This window comes from Hyla sarda, chromosome 4, assembly GCF_029499605.1.
Source record: "Hyla sarda isolate aHylSar1 chromosome 4, aHylSar1.hap1, whole genome shotgun sequence".
NCBI lineage: Eukaryota > Metazoa > Chordata > Amphibia > Anura > Hylidae > Hyla > Hyla sarda.
The window spans coordinates 14,971,791-14,994,736 of record NC_079192.1 but is presented as its reverse complement, the minus strand read 5'-3'; the positions used below and the strand labels follow the sequence as shown (position 1 = coordinate 14,994,736).

Genomic DNA, 22,946 nt, shown 5'->3' with positions numbered 1-22,946 from the left:
CTGGAGGGGAGGTGTATAACTACTTTATACCCTGATCCCATAGAGATAGCAGCAGCAATATACAGATAGAGCTGGAGGAGAGGTGTATAACTACTATATATCCTGATGCCATAGCGATAGCAGCAGTATACAGATAGAGCTGGAGGAGGTGTATAGTTACTATATATCCTGATCCCATAGAGATAACAGCAGCAGTATACAGATAGAGCTGGGGGGGAGGTGTATAACTACTATCTATCCTGATCCTATAGAGATAGCAGCAGTATACAGATAGAGCTGTAGGGGAGGTGTATAACTACTATATATCCTGATCCCATAGAGATAACAGCAGTATATAGATAGAGCTGGAGGGGAGGTGTATAACTACTACATATCCTGATCCCATAGAGATAAGCAGCAGTATACAGATAGAGCTGGAGGGGAGGTGTATAACTACTATATATCCTGATCCCATAGAGATAGCAGCAGTATACAGATAAGCCCCCCCCCCCCCCCCCCCCCCCGAGATCACCGGGACGGGACCCTGGAGCTCAGTGAGGAGCGGGCGCTGCAGCAGGCACGTGCTCCATTCATTCCTATGCTTATGTTAATTTTTGTTTACATTATTTTATTTAAAAAATGGGAAAAATGAGGGGTGATTTAAACTTTTATTAGATGAGGGGCTTATTTGTTATTTATTTATTTTTTTTACGATTTTTTAGTCCCCATGTGGCAGTGTTTTCCAAACAGGGAGCCTCCAGCTGTTGCAAAACTTCAGCTCCAAGCATGCCTAAAGCTAAAGGCTGCCTGGGCATGCTGGGAGTTGTAGTTTTGCAACAGCTGGAGGCGCCCTGTTTGGAAAACGCTGCTCTATGGCGACTACACTGCTGCTTGCAATTCTTGCAGATGCTGATCAATATTATGCCATAGCACAGCACTGATCAGTGTTATCGGCGCTCCATTGCTACAGGCTGCTGAGGCTGCCTGCATTATTGGAGCGCCGATCGGACGAGCCGGAGGCAGGTAGGGAACCCCAAACTCGTCTTCTTAGCTGATCGGGACCTCGGTGCTCGCAGCTTTGGATGTGATTGGAGTATAACACATGATCAATGCAACCAATATTTGCAAGAACATTGTTGTCAGCAGAGAACAGTGTTTCCCAACCAGGGTGCCTCCAGCTGTTGCAAAACTACAACTCCCAGCATGCCCGGACAGCCTTTGGCTGTCCGGGCATATTGGGAGTTGTAGTTTTGCAACAGCTGGAGGCATCCTAGTTGGGAAAGACTGGTATAGAAAATGGAGGGAGTAGAATACTAGCGATATTGATAAAGGAAATAGTGGAGCGCTGAGGGCCTCTAGTGGTGACAGAGTAAACTGCAGCATGGTGGTTTCTTTACCCTAAATCCAACTTATTAAAGGAAGAGAAAAATACACAAAGTAAAAAAAAAATTTAAATTAGGAAACAATAAGAATAATTTAATTGATATAACACAATATGAACATGAAGCAAATACTGATCCTAAGCTTATATTCTACAGCCTGGTTTATTCTAGAACATTGTTAAGGATGGACATCCTCATCGGTCTGGATGGCGCAGTGGGCGTATCCTGGAGGTTTTCCCAAGCGGATCAAGCGCAAAAGGTAATCAGAGTGAAGGGCGGAGTCTGTCAGGTCAATAAACCGCTTGTAATTCAGCTGTAACTCCTGCACGAAAGACAAGAAGAGTTATATCCTGTATTATACTTCAGAGCTGTACTCACTATTCTGCTGGTGGGGTCACTGTGTACATACATTACATTACTTATCCTGTACTGATCCTGAGTTATATCCTGTATTATACTCCCGAGCTGCACTCACTATTCTGCTGGTGGGGTCACTGTGTACATACATTACATTACTTATCCTGTACTGATCCTGAGTTATATCCTGTATTATACCCCAGAGCTGTACTCACTATTCTGCTGGTGAGATCACTGTGTACATACATTACATTACTTATCCTGTACTGATCCTGAGTTATATCCTGTATTATACTTCAGAGCTGTACTCACTATTCTGCTGGTGAGGTCACTGTGTATATACATTACATTACTTATCCTGTACTGATCCTGAGTTATATCCTGTATTATACCCCAGAGCTGTACTCACTATTCTGCTGGTGAGGTCACTGTGTACATACATTACATTACTTATCCTGTACTGATCCTGAGTTATATCCTGTATTATACTCCAGAGCTGTACTCACTATTCTGCTGGTGAGGTCACTGTGTATATACATTACATTACTTATCCTGTACTGATCCTGAGTTATATGCCGTATTATACTCCAGAGCTGTACTCACTATTCTGCTGGTGAGGTCACTGTGTACATACATTACATTACTTATCCTGTACTGATCCTGAGTTATATCCTGTATTATACTCTAGAGCTGCACTCACTATTCTGCTGGTGAGGTCACTGTGTACATACATTACATTACTTATCCTGTACTGATCCTGAGTTATATCCTGTATTATACTCCAGAGCTGTACTCACTATTCTGCTGGTGAGGTCACTGTGTACTTCCATTACATTACTTATCCTGTACTGATCCTGAGTTATATGCCGTATTATACTCCAGAGCTGTACTCACTATTCTGCTGGTGAGGTCACTGTGTACATACATTACATTACTTATCCTGTACTGATCCTGAGTTATATCCTGTATTATACTCCAGAGCTGTACTCACTATTCTGCTGGTGGAGTCACTTTGTACATACATTACATTACTTATCCTGTACTGATCCTGAGTTATATCCTGTATTATACCCCAGAGCTGTACTCACTATTCTGCTGGTGAGGTCACTGTGTACATACATTACATTACTTATCCTGTACTGATCCTGAGTTATTTCCTGTATTATACTCCAGAGCTGTACTCACTATTCTGCTGGTGAGGTCACTGTGTACATACATTACATTACTTATCCTGTACTAATCCTGAGTTATATCCTGTATTATACCCCAGAACTGTACTCACTATTCTGCTGGTGAGGTCACTGTGTACATACATTACATTACTTATCCTGTACTGATCCTGAGTTATATCCTGTATTATGCTCCAGAGCTGCACTCACTGTTCTGCTGGTGGGGTCACTGTGTACTTATTTATATATCATACAGAAATATAAAGTGAAGTCTATGTATAGAGTAGATCTAAATAGTAATACCTTAAATTGACTCTCAAAGTCGTTCTTCTCCCGGACGACGCAGGTCAGCTGCTCCTGTACTGCACAAATCCTATTGGGATATAATATCGGTTCAGTACACTTGAGTCTAGAACAAGATCCTAATCACGTGACCCGAAACGCGTAATGTAAACCCAACAGGAATAAGTGGCAAATAGTCAAGGCAATAGTCATGGCGGTAAGAGCAGTGGTGAGGACCCATAAGGAGATCACACAACTCCTTGTCTTACTTCTCCTGGAAGGACTTCAGTTCCTCCTCATGTCGCCTCCTCAATGAGATCTTCTGCATCTCCGACCGTTTCCGCTCCTCGGCCACCGTCTCCGCCACTGCGTCCTTAACACACTGCTTGTAATAGGACTGAGAAGAACAAGAGGTGAGGATGACTAGGCCCAGCTCAAGCTTTTCATTTTATACACGATTATGCTTTATAGGATCTAATATAACATGGTATGGTGAGCAGGGGCGGGAACATTGGTGAGCAGGGGTGGGTACATTGGTGAGCAGGGGCAGGCACATTGGTGAGCAGGGGCGGGTACATTGGTGAGCAAGGGCGGGCACATTGGTGAGCAGGGGCGGGTACATATGTGAGCAGGGGCGGGTACATTGGTGAGCAGGGGCTGGTACAATGGTGAGCAGGGGCAGGTACATTGGTGAGCAGGGCTAGGTACATTCGTGAGCAGGGGCGGGAACATTGGTGAGCAGGGGCGGGTACATTGGTGAGCAGGGGCGGGTTCATTGGTGAGCGGGGGCGGGTTCATTGGTGAGCAGGGGCAGGTACATTAGGACTTGCTCTTGGTCACACCCCCGAGCTTCCATTTCCATTGAGATCTATGGAGCTGCCACGTTCTGGGTGAGCAGAATTGAGTTGTGGACTTGGCATTATCCTATCCTTGTAGAGCACAACACTAGGGGGAAAGGTCATGTGGCCCCTCTGAGCCCACCAGTGGCCCATGAAACTATGTAGTGGGACCATCTACCAGTATCTCACCTCTGCTGCCTCCTTCACCGCCTGCATCTGTCTCTCCCGTTCCCTCTCCGCCTGTCTCTGGGTCTCCTGACACGCCTCCTCCACAGCCGCGGTAGACTCCGCCTTCCAGGTCCGCCGCAGCTCCTCCATCTCCTCCTCCAGCTCTTTCCGTATCCTTTGACGCAGCGTCTTTAATCTTTCCTCTTCGAGACGTTTGCGGTTCCTAGATATTTCCTCCAGCTGTTTCTGGAATGTCTGAAACACAGAGCCGGGCACCACAGATTTTATGAATTTTTTTTTTGTATTTTTCAAATTTTAAGAATTGAATTAGAAATGTGCCGCCTTGCCGTTCACCAATCCGTTATTGGGTATCGTACGGTGGAATCATGGCACAGTGAGTCATCATGTGAAGAGGGTCTTGGTGCCTCCTTATGGGTTCCTACCTCGTTCTGCTCTCTGAGGGCCTCCTCCTTTTCCTTCTCTACTTTGTCTATGGTGGCACGCAGGCTGGCACAAGTCTCACATGGTGTGCGGGGCCCTGAGTTAGTTTCTGGAAAAAATAATGTGATCTCTCAGAATGTATTTTATATTTACAGGGGCTCACAACATCTTTAGATTATGGCGTCTGCACGATGTCCTACCCAGGCTGCAGCAGTGGGCAGTACACCCTGAAAAAATGTCTCCTAAAGTGCCAGTCAGGGCTTGGAAGAAAAGAGCTCCACCTCTCTGACCTATAACAGGACTCTCCCAGGTCCTATGGAGTCATGGCTATGGGGAAGTGTGTCACATGACTCTTTTTCAGCTTCCAGAATGGCTGATGGTCACAGAGGGTGTAGGCATACACATCATATATAGCCATATAATTAATGTATGACATATCATTTTTATATGGGCATATACATCCCATATGACATATAGATCATATATGCTCATATATACATAATAAACAAACATACACATGATATATAGGCATACACAACATATATATATACTGTGTATATATATATATATATATATATATATATACACACACACACATCATAACCGAACATACACATGATATATAGGCATACACAACATATATATATATACACAGTATATATATATATATATATATATATATATATATATACACACATCATAACCGAACATACACATGATATATGGGCATATAATCAAGATGCCACCCAGCCTTGTGATGGACATTACCTGCAGTAGTAGTTCACTGTGTGGGATCAATACATTTTACAATTTCACACGCAGCGATATTAAATATGTTTTGTTTTATTTAATAAATGTTAAAATTGGGCGATTAGAATTTTTAGCAATGATCAGTCAGATCTGCTAGTAGAGTCCTCCTGAGGCCGACTGTATAAAGAGATCGCTCTGTGGTAGGCACTGAGGACTAGTGAAGGCCTCCTGCTGCCATAGAAACACTGAGGACTAGTGAAGGCCTCCTGCTGCCATAGAAACACTGAGGACTAGTGAAGGCCTCCTTCTGCCATAGAAACTCTGAGGACTAGTGAAGTCCTCCTGCTGCCATAGAAACACTGAGGACTAGTGAAGGCCTCCTGCTGCCATAGAAACACTGAGGACTAGTAAAGCCCTCCTGCTGCCATAGAAACACTGAGGACTAGTGAAGGCCTCCTTCTGCCATAGAAACTCTGAGGACTAGTGAAGTCCTCCTGCTGCCATAGAAACACTGAGGACTAGTGAAGGCCTCCTGCTGCCATAGAAACACTGAGGACTAGTAAAGCCCTCCTGCTGCCATAGAAACACTGAGGACTAGTGAAGGCCTCCTGCTGCCATAGAAACACTGAGGACTAGTGAAGGCCTCCTGCTGCCATAGAAACACTGAGGACTAGTGAAGGCCTCCTGCTGCCATAGAAACACTGAGGACTAGTGAAGGCCTCCAGCTGCCATAGAAACACTGAGGACTAGTGAAGGCCTCCTGCTGCCATAGAAACACTGAGGACTAGTAAAGGCCTCCTGCTGCCATAGAAACACTGAGGACTAGTGAAGGCCTCCTGCTGCCATATAAACACTGAGGACTAGTGAAGGCCTCCTGCTTCCATAGAAACACTGAGGACTAGTGAAGGCCTCCTGCTGCCATAAAAACACTGAGGACTAGTGAAGGCCTCCTGCTGCCATAGAAACACTGAGGACTAGTGAAGGCCTCCTGCTGCCATAGAAACACTGAGGACTAGTGAAGGCCTCCGGCTGCCATAGAAACACTGAGGACTAGTGAAGGCCACCTGCTGCCATAGAAACACTGAGGACTAGTGAAGGCCTCCTGCTGCCATAGAAACACTGAGGACTAGTGAAGGCCTCCTGCTGCCATAGAAACACTGAGGACTAGTAAAGGCCTCCTGCTGCCATAGAAACACTGAGTACTAGTGAAGGCCTCCTGCTGCCATTGAAACACTGAGGACTAGTAAAGGCCTCCTGCTGCTATAGAAACACTGAGGACTAGTGAAGGCCTCCTGATGCCATAGAAACACTGAGGACTAGTGAAGGCCTCCAGCTGCCATAGAAACACTGAGGACTAGTGAAGGCCTCCTGCTGCCATAGAAACACTGAGGACTAGTAAAGGCCTCCTGCTGCCATAGAAACACTGAGGACTAGTGAAGGCCTCCTGCTGCCATAGAAACACTGAGGACTAGTGAAGGCCTCCTGCTTCCCTAGAAACACTGAGGACTAGTGAAGGCCTCCTGCTGCCATAGAAACACTGAGGATTAGTGAAGGCCTCCTGCTGCCATAGAAACACTGAGGACTAGTGAAGGCCTCCTGCTGCCATAGAAACACTGAGGACTAGTGAAGGCCTCCTGCTGCCATAGAAACACTGAGGACTAGTGAAGGCCTCCTGCTGCCATAGAAACACTGAGGACTAGTGAAGGCCTCTGGCTGCCATAGAAACACTGAGGACTAGTGAAGGCCACCTGCTGCCATAGAAACACTGAGGACTAGTGAAGGCCTCCTGCTGCCATAGAAACACTGAGGACTAGTGAAGGCCTCCTGCTTCCATAGAAAAACTGAGGACTAGTGAAGTCCTCCTGCTGCCATAGAAACACTGAGGACTAGTGAAGGCCTCCTGCTGCCATAGAAACACTGAGGACTAGTGAAGGCCTCCTGCTGCCATAGAAACACTGAGAACTAGTTAAGGCCTCCTGTTGCCATAGAAACACTGAGGACTAGTGAAGGCCTACTGCTGCCATAGAAACACTGAGGACTAGTGAAGGCCTCCTGCTGCCATAGAAACACTGAGGACTAGTGAAGTCCTCCTGCTGCCATAGAAACACTGAGGACTAGTGAAGGCCTCCTGCTGCCATAGAAACACTGAGGACTAGTGAAGGCCTCCGGCTGCCATAGAAACACTGAGGACTAGTGAAGGCCACCTGCTGCCATAGAAACACTGAGGACTAGTGAAGGCCTCCTGCTGCCATAGAAACACTGAGGACTAGTGAAGGCCTCCTGCTTCCATAGAAAAACTGAGGACTAGTGAAGTCCTCCTGCTGCCATAGAAACACTTAGGACTAGTGAAGGCCTCCTACTGCCATAGAAACACTGAGAACTAGTGAAGGCCTCCTGCTGCCATAGAAACACTGAGGACTAGTTAAGGCCTCCTGTTGCCATAGAAACACTGAGGACTAGTGAAGGCCTACTGCTGCCATAGAAACACTGAGGACTAGTGAAGGCCTCCTGCTGCCATAGAAACACTGAGGACTAGTGAAGTCCTCCTGCTGCCATAGAAACACTGAGGACTAGTGAAGGCCTCCTGCTGCCATAGAAACACTGAGGACTAGTGAAGGCCTCCTGCTGCCATAGAAACACTGAGGACTAGTGAAGGCCTCCTGCTGCCATAGAAACACTGAGGACTAGTGAAGGCCTCCTGCTGCCATAGAAACACTGAGGACTAGTGAAGGCCTCCTGCTGCCATAGAAACACTGAGGACTAGTGAAGTCCTACTGCTGCCATAGAAACACTGAGGACTAGTGAAGGCCTCCTGCTGCCATAGAAACACTGAGGACTAGTGAAGGCCTCCTGCTGCCATAGAAACACTGAGGACTAGTGAAGGCCTCCTGCTGCCATAGAAACACTGAGGACTAGTGAAGGCCTACTGCTGCCATAGAAACACTGAGGACTAGTGAAGGCCTCCTGTTGCCATAGAAACACTGAGGACTAGTAAAGGCCTCCTGCTGCCATAGAAACACTGAGGACTAGTAAAGGCCTCCTGCTGCCATAGAAACACTGAGGACTAGTGAAGTCCTACTGCTGCCATAGAAACACTGAGGACTAGTGAAGGCCTCCTGTTGCCATAGAAACACTGAGGACTAGTGAAGTCCTCCTGCTTCCATAGAAACACTGAGGACTAATGAAGGCCTTCTGCTGCCATAGAAATACTGAGGACTAGTGAAGGCCTCCTGCTGCCATAGAAACTAAATATCATCCCACATATATGTTGCTGAGATGCCGATCGGTCTCCGGACCTGTCTTTCAGGCTCTAAAGTGTCATGATCACTATTGATCATGGCACTTAATGAGTTAATGATTGGTGGGATTGAGATGTCTATTATTTACTGCCATCACTCATCTTTATGAAGCGGGCACTGCTTTGTCTTTGAAATGAATGGGAATGAGCTGCAATACCACCCTCAACCTGTGAACAGGTGTGGCGCTGTTTCCCCTGAACATGGGATTGTCATCCAGCCTTCTGGAGAGAACAAAGCTGAGATGAGAGTCGTGAGAAAGTGTTTGGTGTTCGGTGACCATGTGACCTGTAACCATGGACACGTGTCAGACATGCTGGGGGCTCCTTATTTACAAGTGTGAACAGGCGCCTCCATAAAACACGTTTGTAGATGTTATTTTATCTTTATTTGTACAATCAGGATTCTTTGTGTCCCATAAAATCCACGTTCTTCACCTTTGACCTGTCACCGGCCCTGGGGTCAGCAATGTCAAGAATTCACTACGGTCAACACAGCCAGAGACAGGACACCTTCCAGAAAAAGATGGCCGCCTAGATGAAGGGGAGTTCAGGAGAGGGATGTCCTCACACCATGAGCAGAGGATTTCAGGAGAGGGGTGTACAGAACTTATAGAAGGTCACACACTGAATGGTAAGTCCTCAGAAGCACAGAGTATATAAAGGGGTACTCCGGTGGAAAACTTTTTTTCTGGTGCCAGAAAGTTAAGCAGATTTGTATATTACTTCTATGAAAAAATCTTAATCCTTCTATCACTTATTAGCTGCTGAATACTACAGTGGAAATTCTTTTCTTTTTGGAACACAGAGCTCTCTGCTGACATCATGACCACAGTGCTCTCTGCTGACACCTCTGTCCATTTTAAGAATTGTCCAGAGTAGGAGAAAATCCCCATAGAAAACATATGCTGCTCTGGACAGTTCCTAAAATGGACAGAGATGTCAGCAGAGAGCACTGTGCTCATGATGTCAGCAGAGAGCTCTGTGTTCCAAAAAGAAAATAATTTCCTCTGTAGTATTCAGCAGCTAATAAGTACTGGAAGGATTAAGATTTTTTAATAGAAGTAATTTACAAATCTGTTTAACTTTCTGGCACCAGTTGATAGAAAAAAAAAAAAAAAAACAATAATAATAATAATAAAAATAAAGTTTTCCACCGGAGTACCCCTTTAAGGAGAGGAGTGTGCTGAATTTATGGAAGGTCACACACTGAACTTTAAAGGGGTACTCCAGCTCTAAGACATCTTATCCCCTATCCAAAGCATAGGGGATGAGATGTCTGACCACAGGGGACCCCTGCAATCTCTCATGCAGCACCCACCTATCTCAGATGCACGAAGCAATGATTGCTCCATGTCTGAAGCTTCACGACCATGGGGCCGGAGTATCGCAACACCATGACTCCGCCCCCTTGTGATGTCACGCCCCACATCCTCAATGCAAGTCTATGGGAGGGGGCATGACGGCCGCCACGCCCCCTCCCATAGACTTGCATTGAGGGGGCGGGGCGTGACATCACATGGGGGCGGAGTCGTGACGTCACAATACTCCGTCCCCATGGTCGGGAGGCATAAGACAGAGCCTCCAGCGCTTCCGGCAGTACTTACAGGGGGGTGTTGCATGCTAGATTGCGGGGGGTCCCCAGCGGTCGGACATCTTATCCCCTATCCTTTGGATAAGGGATAAGATGTCTTGGGGCTGGAGTACCCCTTTAACACTTCTACTGAGCATGTGCAAGACAAAACCGTATACAAAAAACCGTATGCCACTGTCGACACATACGGTTTGCATTGACTTCAATGTAACAAAAAACGAATGCGGTGCAAATACGGTTTTAAAACAGGACACAAACCCACAGTAGACTAAGGAAAAAAAAACGTACAAGCACAAAACCGTACACAAGCGGATGCATCTTGGTGTGTGTGGTTTTGTATGGAAAGTCAATGTATACGGTTCCCGATACGGCGGCATACGGTTACAAAACCGTATACGGGCACCATAGGTCAAAATCGTGAGGTGAATGCTCCCTCACCCAGTGGAAGGAGCAAAGTCCTCTCCAACACAGAGCATTTCAGAGGAGTAGTCTGTAAATATAGTGAAAGGTCACAACACAGAACATTATGTAGGGAAAGGAGTCCTCTCCAACACAGAACATTTCAGAGGAGTAGTCCGAAAATATAGTGAAAGGTCACAGCACAGAACATTATGTAGGGAAAGGAGTCCTCTCCAACACAGAACATTTCAGAGGAGTAGTCCGAAAATATAGTGAAAGGTCACAACACAGAACATTATGTAGGGAAAGGAGTCCTCGGCAGCACAGAGTATTTCAGAGGAGTAGTCCGAAAATATAGTGAAAGGTCACAACACAGAACATTATGTAGGGAAAGGAGTCCTCTCCAACACAGAACATTTCAGAGGAGTAGTCCGAAAATATAGTGAAAGGTCACAACACAGAACATTATGTAGGGAAAGGAGTCCTCTCCAGCACAGAGCATTTCAGAGGAGTAGTCCGAAAATATAGTGAAAGGTCACAACACAGAACATTATGTAGGGAAAGGAGTCCTCTCCAACACAGAGCATTTCAGAGGAGTAGTCCGTAAATAAAGTGAAAGGTCACAACACAGAACATTATGTAGGGAAAGGAGTCCTCTCCAACACAGAGCATTTCAGAGGAGTAGTCCGAAAATATAGGGAAAGGTCACAAAACAGAACATTATGTAGGGAAAGGAGTCCTCTCCAACACAGAGCATTTCAGAAGGATATATTTCACAATTTACCGTTTTGTCCGTCCACCGATTTTTTTCCGCTCTCCTCTCATCACTAATTTACAATTCCCTAATATTTCGGTCCCTCTGAAAGGGATTTTTTTCGCATTTTTTTTTCTTTTTTGCAAGTAGCCATAAAAACCCAGCGCGATGGTCTAACGAGGGCAGCTGTCTCCATGGCAACCAGCCCCTCAGCAATCATCTCCCGCGTATCTCCGGGATCTCTAAAATCAGATGAAAATATTTTATTTTTCTTTCTTTTCCCTCACATCTGCTTATTACGGGGTCGTATCTCTTCATTTATGTCGGCCCCCCAGTAATGTGGGGGAGGGGTGCGCTTAGATATTAAGAAGATTACCCACTCGGGGTCCCCGCAAAGACAAAGCCGCATGGTGTCTGTGCGAATACACAAGCGCAAATTAATTCCATGGATCAGGTTGCCAAAACAAAATAAACCCAAAAAAACATATTTGCCTATGTAGCCTTACTAACAGCGGGGCGGCCGCATAAGCAATCTCTGGCGCAGAGTGAACACGATTTTATTTTACTGCCGCGGCACATGAAGCGTTATTTTAATATTAACGGGAACTAGTAGAGGTTCTTGTGTTTGTCTTGTGCTTCCCTGTGTTGGCAGGAATACGTTTTGGCAGGAATAAGTTTTCAGCCATGTTTCTGTTTAGAACAGAAATGATTTCCTAATACTGCCTACAATTCCCATGAATCCTCTGGTTTTGCAGAGAGAGGGTGTGGCGTCTGATCACTGCACATGGTTATCTAATTAGAACTCATTAGACCAGTGATTTCCGAACAGAGTGCCTCCAGCTGTTGCAAACCTACAACTCCCAGCATGCCAAGGCATACTAGGAGTTGTAGTTTTGCAACAGCGGGAGGCACAGTGTTTGGAAAACACTGCATTAGACTCATAAGTAGGTAAAATACCACCATTTTTACTGCGATTATGGGAAAATCACAGCAAAAGAATAAAAATAAAAAACCATAATGCGTGAACACAGCCTCAGGGGAGGTGTATGACTACTATATAACCTGATCCCAAAGAGATAGCAGCAGTATACAGACAGATCTGGAGGGGAGGTGTATAACTACTATCAATCCTGATCCCATAGAGATAGCAGTAGTATACAGACAGAGCTGGAGGAGTGGTGTATAACTACTACATATCCTGATCCCATAGAGATAGCAGTAGTATACAGATAGAGCTGGAGGGTAGATGTATAACTCCACTGCTCTAAAAAAAATAAAGGGAACACATCCTAGATCTGAATGAATGAACTAATCGTATGAAATACTTTCGTCTTTACATAGTTGAATGCGCTGACAACAAAATCACACACAAATTATCAATGGAAATGAAATGTATCAACCCATGGAGGTCTGGATATGGAATCACACTCAAAACCAAAGTGGGAAACCCCACTACAGGCTGATCCCACTTTATGTAATGTCCTTAATACAAGTCCCAATGAGGCTCAGTAGTGTGTGTGGCCTCCACGTGCCCGTATGACCTCCCTACAACGCCAGTCTAGTAATGCCCTCTTTTGATCTTTAGTTTCCAACCTGCAGATGCCATCTCTATGGGGGATTCATCAATACAGTGACGCCCCGACCTACGATGGCCCCGACATACGATCATTTCAGCATACGATCACTCTCAGAGGTCATCGCATGTTGAAGGCAGCATCAACATACGATGCTTTTGTATGTCGGGGCCATCGCATAGACGCCTATCCGGCAGTGCAGACTGCTTCAGCTGCCACCGGATAGCCGTTTACGGTGCCCCGTGTGGTCCGCTGACGATCACTTACCTGTCCTCGGGGCTCCGGCGCGTCCTCTTCAGGATCCCCTGCATCGTCGGCGCTCTCCATCGTCGTCATCACGTCGCTGCACACGCCGTCCCGTCATCCAATAGGAGCGGCGTGCGTAGCGACTTGATGGCGGCGACGGAGAGCGAGGATGCCGGGGAAGCAGAGGCCTTACTGGCGCGTCGGGGACACCCTGGGGACACGGCAACAGCGATGGACGGCAACGATCCGGAGCGGCGGGGACAGGTGAGTACAACTTCGTCTAACAGTGGTCTTCAACATGTGGACCTCCAGATGTTGCAAATCTAGTTTCGCAACATCTGGAGGTCCGCAGGTTGTAGACCACTGTCCTATACTTAACATTGCAAGGATCCCTCAACATACAATGGTTTCAACAAACGATGGTCCATTTGGAACGGATTACCATCGTATGTTGAGGGACCACTGTACTTGTGCCGAGGAAAAGTCGACCAGTTGCCCATAGCAACCAATCAGATCGCTTATATAAGTTTTGCAAAGGCCTCTGAAAAATAAAAGAAGCGATCTGATTGGTTGCTATGGGCAACTGGTCGACTCTTCCTCGGCACAAGTCTTTTGGTGCCAGTGTGGAGACGTTCCCTCTGGATCATTGGTTGCCAGTCTAGTGAGGTCATGTACCAGTCAGGAGACATGTAAGGCCGGGTTCACACCACGTTTTTTGCAATACAGTTCCCGTATCAGGTTTTTGAAGAAAAACTGATTCCTCAAAACCGGACTAAACTGTATCAAAACGTGTGTACAAATTTTAACCCGTATACGGTTTGAAAAATGATCCGTTAAGAAAAAAAACGTACACGTTGTTAACTTTTCACTCCATTATGAATAAAGTTTCACTTGTTTGATTGAAATTCCAAGAAAACAAAACTGTGCAAAGTCAAAAACCGTATGGTGCAAACCGGATGGAACCGTACGCACATACGGTTCTTATTGACTCCCATGTTAAAAAAAAAAAAAAAAAACATATACGGTTTTAATATGGTTTTTCACGCGGACCGAAACCCGTGCATCGGTTTCGGGTACGGGAAAAAAACGGACAAAACCGTACAAGACGCAAAATGGATGCATCCTATTGCATCCGGTTTTCAATGGAGAGTCAATGCATACGGTTTTCAATACGGTTCCGTACGGTTTTCACATTGAACACGTATAGGGGAACTGTACTGCCAAAACGTGGTGTGAATGCCACCTGACATGGATCCTTTCATGATAGTCTTCCGAATATTCTGTTGCCGGTCTACGGGTATCGTCTGTGGTTCACTTGTTGCCACCCTAGAAAGGTCATCTGATGTCGAGTCCATCCGGGGCTAGAGATGCCATTTTGGTTCCAGTTTAGAAATGTCATTTTTCATTACTTCCCACCTTGGAGACGTCTTCTCTGGATCTTTAGCCATTACCCTGAAGATCCCACACATGGATATTTGTGCCAGTCTAGTGATGCCATCTCTTCTTTTTGGTAACACTTTGGAGTCATTGGCGGAGATTTATCAAAACCGGTCGCTTGTGACGTCACGGCCACGCCCCACTTGTAACATCATGGTCACGCCCCCTCAATGCAAGTCTATGGGAGGGGGCGTGACGGCCGTCACGCCCCCTCCCATAGACTTGCATTGAGGGGGCATTGCCGTGATGGCATGAGCGGGGCGTGGTCGTGACGTCACAAACCTTCACCCTACATCACCAGTCATCCGGCACAGAGCAAACTTCGCTTCCTGCACCGGATGTCTGGGGTGCCACAGCCGAGATCGCAGGGGGGTCCCCAGCGGCGGGACCCCTGTGATCAGACATCTTATCCCCTATCCTTTAGATAGGGGATAAGATGTCTAGGGGTGGAGTACCCCTTTAAAGAAACCTTTCAACCAAGGAGGCCATCTCCCAGCATTCAGATACCCTCATATAGGACCATAGTGGAGGTCCAACAACAGGACTATCCTAAAGGCCCATTGCTATAAAACCAGTTTTTTCTGCTCAGGATTTCGGGTATTTTGGTGGCAGATCCTTTTGGTTCAGCTCATTGAACCAGAGATGACATCTCCAGACGGGCAACATAAGATCCGGGGATCCAATCTTCAGACAGGTACCAAAAGATCCAAACTAGAGATCTCCAGACTGGAGTGGTCATACCTAGTCTGGAGAGGACATCACTGGAATTGATGTTGCCGAAAAACTACCAAAAGATAGAGATGACTGAACTATAGCACAAAAATATCCATGTAGGGGATCTCCAGCACGACGGCTATAGCTCCAGAGAAGACATTTCTAGAATGGCCCAAAAGATAGAGATGATGAGGGAGATTCATCAAAACCCGTCCAGAGGAAAAGTTGTCCAGTTGCCCATAGCAACCAATCAGATCGCTTCTTTAATTTTTGAAAAGGCCTCTGCAAAATGAAAGAAGTGATCTGATTGGTTGCTATGGGCAACTGGACAACTTTTCGTCTGGACAGGTTTTGATAAATCTCCGCCATTGTACCTAGATCTTTTTTGGGCCAAGTTTGGAGTCATCATACTTAGATCTTTTTTGGCCAGTCTGGAGATGTCTTCTCTGGATCTTTATCTGTCACATGGATATGTGGTAAGCTTGTGGGGGTATAGGGTATATGGGGTGTAGCTGTGCAGTGATGAAAGGGTGCTGGTTTAACCCTTAACTGTCGTGACGCCAGGGTGATGGCTCCTCAATATATACTTGTCCTATCGTCACCCGTCCCAAGAACAATGGGGAGGAATAAATGATTGTCCACAACCGGAGATTCAGAAAACTGTAGAAAACTTTACTGCAGATTTTATGCAGAGGGTAAAACAGGAACAGTCTTTACAGATGTACAGTCTATGAGGATCCTGACAGTTGGTTGGGACCTTGTGAGTATAAGCTCTGGAGATTGATCTACGTTGTTCCGCTGGATTTAGGGGATTGGTTTTAGGTCCAGCAGTCACGCAAGCTTTAGCGGGGATTTGATTTAGTAACTCACGTTTAGTAAGTTGCGGGATTGTTAGGCTTCAGGCCTGGTTTTGCCTGGTAAGTCGCACGGATCTCCTCTCTCTGCTAGTCCGGAACCCAAGAGATGCTGCTTGCTTTGCAGCTCAGGAGCAAGAGCGCAAGAGAAGAGCCCGAGAAGAGAGAGAGCGAGAGGATTGGCTGGCAGCTCCCTTATATGGGCAGGGGCTGGCCTTGAGCTGATTGGTTCATCCCAACTGTCAGTCCTTTACACAAAGGATTATGGTAGAACATGTGACTACCCACGTGACCTGGAAGGTCCTTTAGCATACCATAACAGTAGAATCATTAGTCATGTGACCTAAGGTCCTGCAGACACTGTATAAATCAATACATTACACTAATTATATAGATGTAACACAAATTAAAGAACAAAGAGGTGACTAGGGGTAATCTCAGCAAGCGGACCCCAACGGTACCAAGGAACTCTGACTTTGGGGACCCAGCACACCAGGTACAATATGAAATACAGTACCGGGACACCACAGATATTTGTGCCAGTCTAGTAATATCGGGGAAGATTCCTCAAGACCGTACTGAGGAAACATTGCCCAGTTGCCCATAGCAACCAATCAGATCGCATCTTTCATTTTTCAGAGGCCTTTTCAAAAATGAAAGAAGCGATCTGATTGGTTGCTATGGGCAACTTTTCCTCTGGACAGGTTTTAATGAATCTCCCCCATCTTTTTATCTTTTGGTGACACTTCTGAGTCATCGTACCTAGATCTTCTTTTTGGGCCATTCTAGAAATGTCTTCTCTGGAGCTATAGCCGTCGTGCTGGAGATCCCCTACATGGATATTTTTTTGCTATAGTTCAGTCATCTCAATCTTTTGGTAGTTTTTTGGCAACATCAATTCCAGTGATGTCCTCTCCAGACTAGGTATGACCACTCCAGTCTGGAGATCTCTAGTTTGGATCTTTTGGTACCTGTCTGAAGATTGGATCCCCGGATCTTATGTTGCCCGTCTGGAGATGTCATCTCTGGTTCAATGAGATGAACCAAAAGGATCTGCCACCAAAATACCCGAAATCCTGAGCAGAAAAAACTGGTTTTATAGCAATGGGCCTTTAGGATAGTCCTGTTGTTGGACCTCCACTATGGTCCTATATGAGGGTATCTGAATGCTGGGAGATGGCCTCCTTGGTTTAAAGGTACATCCGGTGCACGGAGCGAACTCCAGTGGCGATGCGGGGTAGAGGCTCGTGACATCACGGCCACGCCCCCTCAATGCAAGTCTATGGGAGGGGGCGTGACGGCAGTCACGCCCCCTCCCATAGACTTGCATTGAGGGGGTGTGGCCGTGACGTCACGAGCATGGTGCGGCCATGACGTCACGAGCCTCCGTCGCTGCACCCGACGCTCTAAATGAACGCCGGGTGCAGCAGGGAGATCACAGGGGGGCCCTAGCGGCAGGACCCCTGCGATCAGACATCTTTTCCCCTTTCCTTTGGATAGGGGATAAGATGTCTAGGTACGGAGTACCCCCTTTAAAGCTTATTGAATTTAATGAAGCAACAATCGTTCTATTGGGGTCCCAATTGCTGGACTTTTTCTTCCTTCGTGCCCTTCTAGTAGGACTACCCCTTTATTGGACTTCATCGACCTTTGTGACCTTCTGGTAGGAATACCCCTTTAAGTATGGTAACGCTAATATAAACTGCTGATTTCCATGTGAACAGGACAGATGTGGCGGTGCAGTTCCCCCCCAGTCACGGGAGGATGCCATCCTGCGCCTGTAAATGGGACTAATCAGCAGGACTCATTATTTTTAGCTGCGTAATTCTCGTTGTCAGCGCCGCGTCGGCTCCGATGTAACCTGGAGAATATATTAAAGCGTCTCCCCAGCTGCTGATGTGATGATGGGAAAAGACACAATGACTTGTTATAGACAAGAAAGCGGCAAGGAAACGGGGCGGTGGGTGTGGGGAATGGTGTCACCAGAGGAGGGGTCAGCTCACGGCCAGCGGTTCTACAGGACTGATTCCTTCAGAGAGCCGCCACCACCGCCTCCACCGAGTCTTTGTAGGTCAGGGGGTCTTCAAACTGATGTTGCAAACCAGCATGCCCGGGACGGTGAGTTGTACTTTTGCAACATCTGGAGGTTCATAGTTCGGAGACCAATGTTTTGGGTTATATTCAGCCATAAAAGGTGCTGAAAATGTTCCTCACACAGTTTGGTCCATACGGATATGATGACATCACACAGTTCCTCTATATAGACATGATGACATCACACAGTTCCTCCATATGGACATGATGACATCACACAGTTCCCCCATATGGACATGATGACATCACACAGTTCCCCCATATGGACATGATGACATCACACAGTTCCCCCATATGGACATGATGACATCACACAGTTCCTCCATACGGACATGATGACATCACACAGTTCTCCATATGGACATGATGGCATCACACAGTTCCTCCATACGGACATGATGACATCACACTGTTCCCCCATACGGACATGATGACATCACACAGTTCCTCCATACGGACATGATGACATCACACAGTTCCTCCATACGGACATGATGACATCACACAGTTCCTCCATACGGACATGATGACATCACACAGTTCCTCCATACGGACATGATGACATTACACAGTTCCTCCATATGGACATGATGACATCACACAGTTCCCCCATTGGACATGATGACATCACACAGTTCTCCATATGGACATGATGACATCACACAGTTCCCCCATTGGACATGATGACATCACACAGTTCCCCCATTGGACATGACGACATCACACAGTTCCCCCATATGGACATGACGACATCACACAGTTCCCCCATATGGACATGACGACATCACACAGTTCCCCCATATGGACATGATGACATCACACAGTTCTCCATATGGACATGATGACATCACACAGTTCTCCATATGGACATGATGACATCACACAGTTCTACATATGGACATGATGACATCACACAGTTCCTCCATATGGACATGATGACATCACACAGTTCCCCCATATGGACATGATGACATCACACAGTTCCTCCCTCCATATGGACATGATGACATCACACAGTTCCTCTATATGGACATGATGACATCACACAGTTCCCCCATATGGACATGATGACATCACACAGTTCCCCCATATGGACATGATGACATCACACAGTTCTCCATATGGACATGATGACATCACACAGTTCCCCCATATGGACATGATGACATCACACAGTTCCTCCATATAGACATGACGAAATCACACAGTTCCCCCATATGGACATGATGACATCACACAGTTCCCCCATATGGACATGATGACATCACACAGTTCCCCCATATGGACATGATGACATCACACAGTTGCTGTAGATCTCCGGTTCCACCCAGCAGTGATCTATAGGATGAGATCTGGTGACTGTGGAGGCCATTGGGGTCATGTGACCTCATTGTCCTGTATGAGATGATGTCATGTGACCTCATTGTCCCGTATGAGATGATGTCATGTGACCTCATTGTCCTGTATGAGATGATGTCATGTGACCTCATTGTCCTGTATGAGATGATATCATGTGACCTCATTGTCCTGTATGAGATGATATCATGTGACCTCATTGTCCTGTATGAGATGATGTCATGTGACCTCATTGTCCTGTATGAGATGATATCATGTGACCTCATTGTCCTGTATGAGATGATGTCATGTGACCTCATTGTCCTGTATGAGATGATATCATGTGACCTCATTATCCTGCTGGAAGTATCATCAGAAGATACAGGTGACACGGTGGTCATAAAGGGACGGACATAGTCAGTAACAATACTCAGGCAGGCTGTGGGGTTTATTTCAGGATCAATTGGTACTAAGGGGCCCATAGTGTTCCCAGAAAATGTCCCCCACCCACCTTTACACCCCAACCAGCCTGAACCTGAGAGAAGGCAGGATGGATCCATGCTTCATGTTGTTTACCCCAAATTCTGACCCATCTTGATTGTCACTCCTCATACCAGACAACATTCTTCCAGTCTTTCATTGTCCAGTGTAAATTGTAGCCGGTTTCAGTTTTTAGCGGACAGGAGCGGCATCCGGAGTGGTTTTCTGCTGCTGTAGCCCATCTGATCCAGTGTGGTCTTCTGCTGCTGTAGCCATCTACTCCAGTGTGGTCTTCTGCTGCTGTAGCCCATCTGCTCCAGTGTGGTCTTCCGCTGCTGTAGCCCATCTGCTCCAGTGTGGTCATCTGCATCTGTAGCCCATCTGCTCCAGTGTGGTCTTCCGCTGCTGTAGCCCATCTGCTCCAGTGTGGTCATCTGCATCTGTAGCCCATCTGCTTCAAGGTTGGACATGTGTTTACAAATTGTATTCTGCATACCTTAGTTGTAACCAGTTACTGTTGCATTTCTGTCATCTCGAACCAGTCTGCCCATTCTACTCAGACACCAACAAGGCATTTTCCTCCAAACAACAGCTGCTCGCTGGATATTCTCTCTTTTTCGGATCATTCTCTGTAAACCCTAGAGATCATTGAGGGTAAAAATCCAAGATGTCCTCAGAGCGGCCGTCTGACACCAACAACCATGACACGTTCAAAGTCACTTAAATCCCTTTCCCGTTCCGATGCTCGGTTTGATCTTCAGCGAGTTGTCTTCACCACATCTACATGCCTAAATGCACTGACTTGCTGCCATGTTAATGGCCGATGAGCTAGTTGTGTTAACAAGAACAGGTGTACCTAATAAAGTGGCCAGTAAATGAGTATAATATACTGCACTACTTTGTGCATGTGTCGGTCTTCACTGCGGTTCTAGCACTTTATCCGTGAAACAGGAGGCTCTGGATGAAAGCGTCCCTACCAAGTAGTTGACTTGCATAAGGTCAGTGTTACCCAACCAGTGTGCCTCCAGCTGTTGCAAAACTACAACTCCCAGCATGCCCGGACAGCCTTTGGCTGTCCGGGCATGCTGGGAGTTGTAGTTTTGCAACAGCTGGAGGCACACTGGCTGGGAAACACTGACCTTAAATAAAACATCACAAGATACAGAATTTAAGATACTAAATGGGCCAGATTAAAGTAAAGGGAAACAGCGCCACCTGGTGATCACTTCCAAGTACTGCAGGTTACATAAAAAAAATATAAAAGTTTCAATAATTTTCTTCCATAAATTATTTAGAGATCCAAAAAAAAAAAATATATATATATATATATATAAATTTAAAAAAATGGCGCGAGCACAATATACCCGCTAACATATGAAAACTACCACCCCACGCTCTGTACCCCAATTCTGACCGCACATCAATAGAACCCTCAAAATTCCAGTTTTAAATTTCACAGATTTTATCGCAAATTCGGCGCCGCACGTTTACAGACAACCATCTGCGACCATTTACATGAAAATCAGTCATCACAGTTACGGTAAAAAAACAATTAAAATAATTGAAAAAAAAGTTTATCGCCTATAGTGAAAGGAAATGTACAGGAGAGTATTACCGTGGGTTGTGCGGTGGCGGTGCTGCTGCTGTGGCGGCAGTGGCGGACGTGGCACGCTGAGTGAGGGGGCAGACGGCGAGCGTGCGTGAACCACATCAGACATGGTATCTGGGAAGGCGGCAGAGTCAGTTCTCCGAGACGCCGACGTACAGGAACTGTTTACTATGAGTTTCCTAGAAACAAGAAGAATCTAGAGAGGAAGGAGGAGGAGGTGAGGGAGGCGCAGCGTGAAAGGGACAATAGACCCGCCACATAACTACAGGGGGCACTTACTTATCATTCATCTATTACAGATCGGTGCACACCTGCGATAAGCTGAAGTCATAACACTAAACTTGTACATAGCAGTATTATAGCAGTTATATTCTTGTATATAGGAGCAGTATTATAGTAGTTATATTCTTGTATATAGGAGCAGTATTATAGTAGATATATTCTTGTATATAGGAGGCAGTATTATAGTAGTTATATTCTTGTATATAGGAGGCAGTATTATAGTAGTTATATTCTTGTATATAGGAGGCAGTATTATAGTAGTTATGTTCTTGTATATAGGAGGCAATATTATAGTAGTTATATTCTTGTATATAGGAGCAGTATTATAGTAGTTATTATTCTTGTATATAGGAGCAGAATTATAGTAGTTATTATTCTTGTATATAGGAGCAGTATTATAGTAGTTATATTCTTGTATATAGGAGCAGTATTATAGTAGTTATATTCCTGTATATAGGAGCAGTATTATAGTAGTTATATTCTTGTATATAGGGAGCAGTATTATAGTAGTTATATTCTTGTATATAGGAGCAGTATTATAGTAGGTATATTCTTGTATATAGGGAGCAGTATTATAGTAGTTATATTCTTGTATACAGGAGCAGTATTATAGTAGTTATATTCTTGTATATAGGAGCAGTATTATAGTAGTTATATTCTTGTATATAGGAGCAGTATTATAGTAGTTATATTCTTGTATATAGGAGCAGTATTATAGTAGTTATATTCTTGTATATAGGGAGCAGTATTATAGTAGTTATATTCTTGTATATGGGAGCAGTATTATAGTAGGTATATTCTTGTATATAGGGAGCAGTATTATAGTAGTTATATTCTTGTATACAGGAGCAGTATTATAGTAGTTATATTCTTGTATATAGGAGCAGTATTATAGTAGTTATATTCTTGTAT

At 45.6% G+C, this 22,946-nt stretch overlaps 1 protein-coding gene across 2 annotated transcripts; it reads right to left on the bottom strand.

Moving 5' to 3' along the window:
- Positions 1 to 1,468: 1,468 nt before the first annotated feature.
- On the bottom strand, positions 1,469 to 21,898 carry LOC130366742 (golgin subfamily A member 6-like protein 1). Of its 2 annotated transcripts, none has more exons than XM_056569070.1 (6): positions 21,759 to 21,898; positions 4,620 to 4,726; positions 4,198 to 4,431; positions 3,439 to 3,566; positions 3,191 to 3,260; positions 1,469 to 1,683 (listed from the first exon to the last, which is right to left on the bottom strand). In XM_056569070.1, the coding sequence occupies exons 1-6, from the start codon at positions 21,859 to 21,861 to the stop codon at positions 1,540 to 1,542; spliced, it is 786 nt and encodes a 261-aa protein (XP_056425045.1). In that variant the 5' UTR covers positions 21,862 to 21,898; the 3' UTR covers positions 1,469 to 1,539. The 2 variants fall into 2 exon arrangements, with proteins under 2 accessions (XP_056425045.1, XP_056425046.1); XM_056569071.1 differs by lacking the exon at positions 21,759 to 21,898 and adding an exon at positions 16,752 to 16,831.
- Positions 21,899 to 22,946: the final 1,048 nt, after the last annotated feature.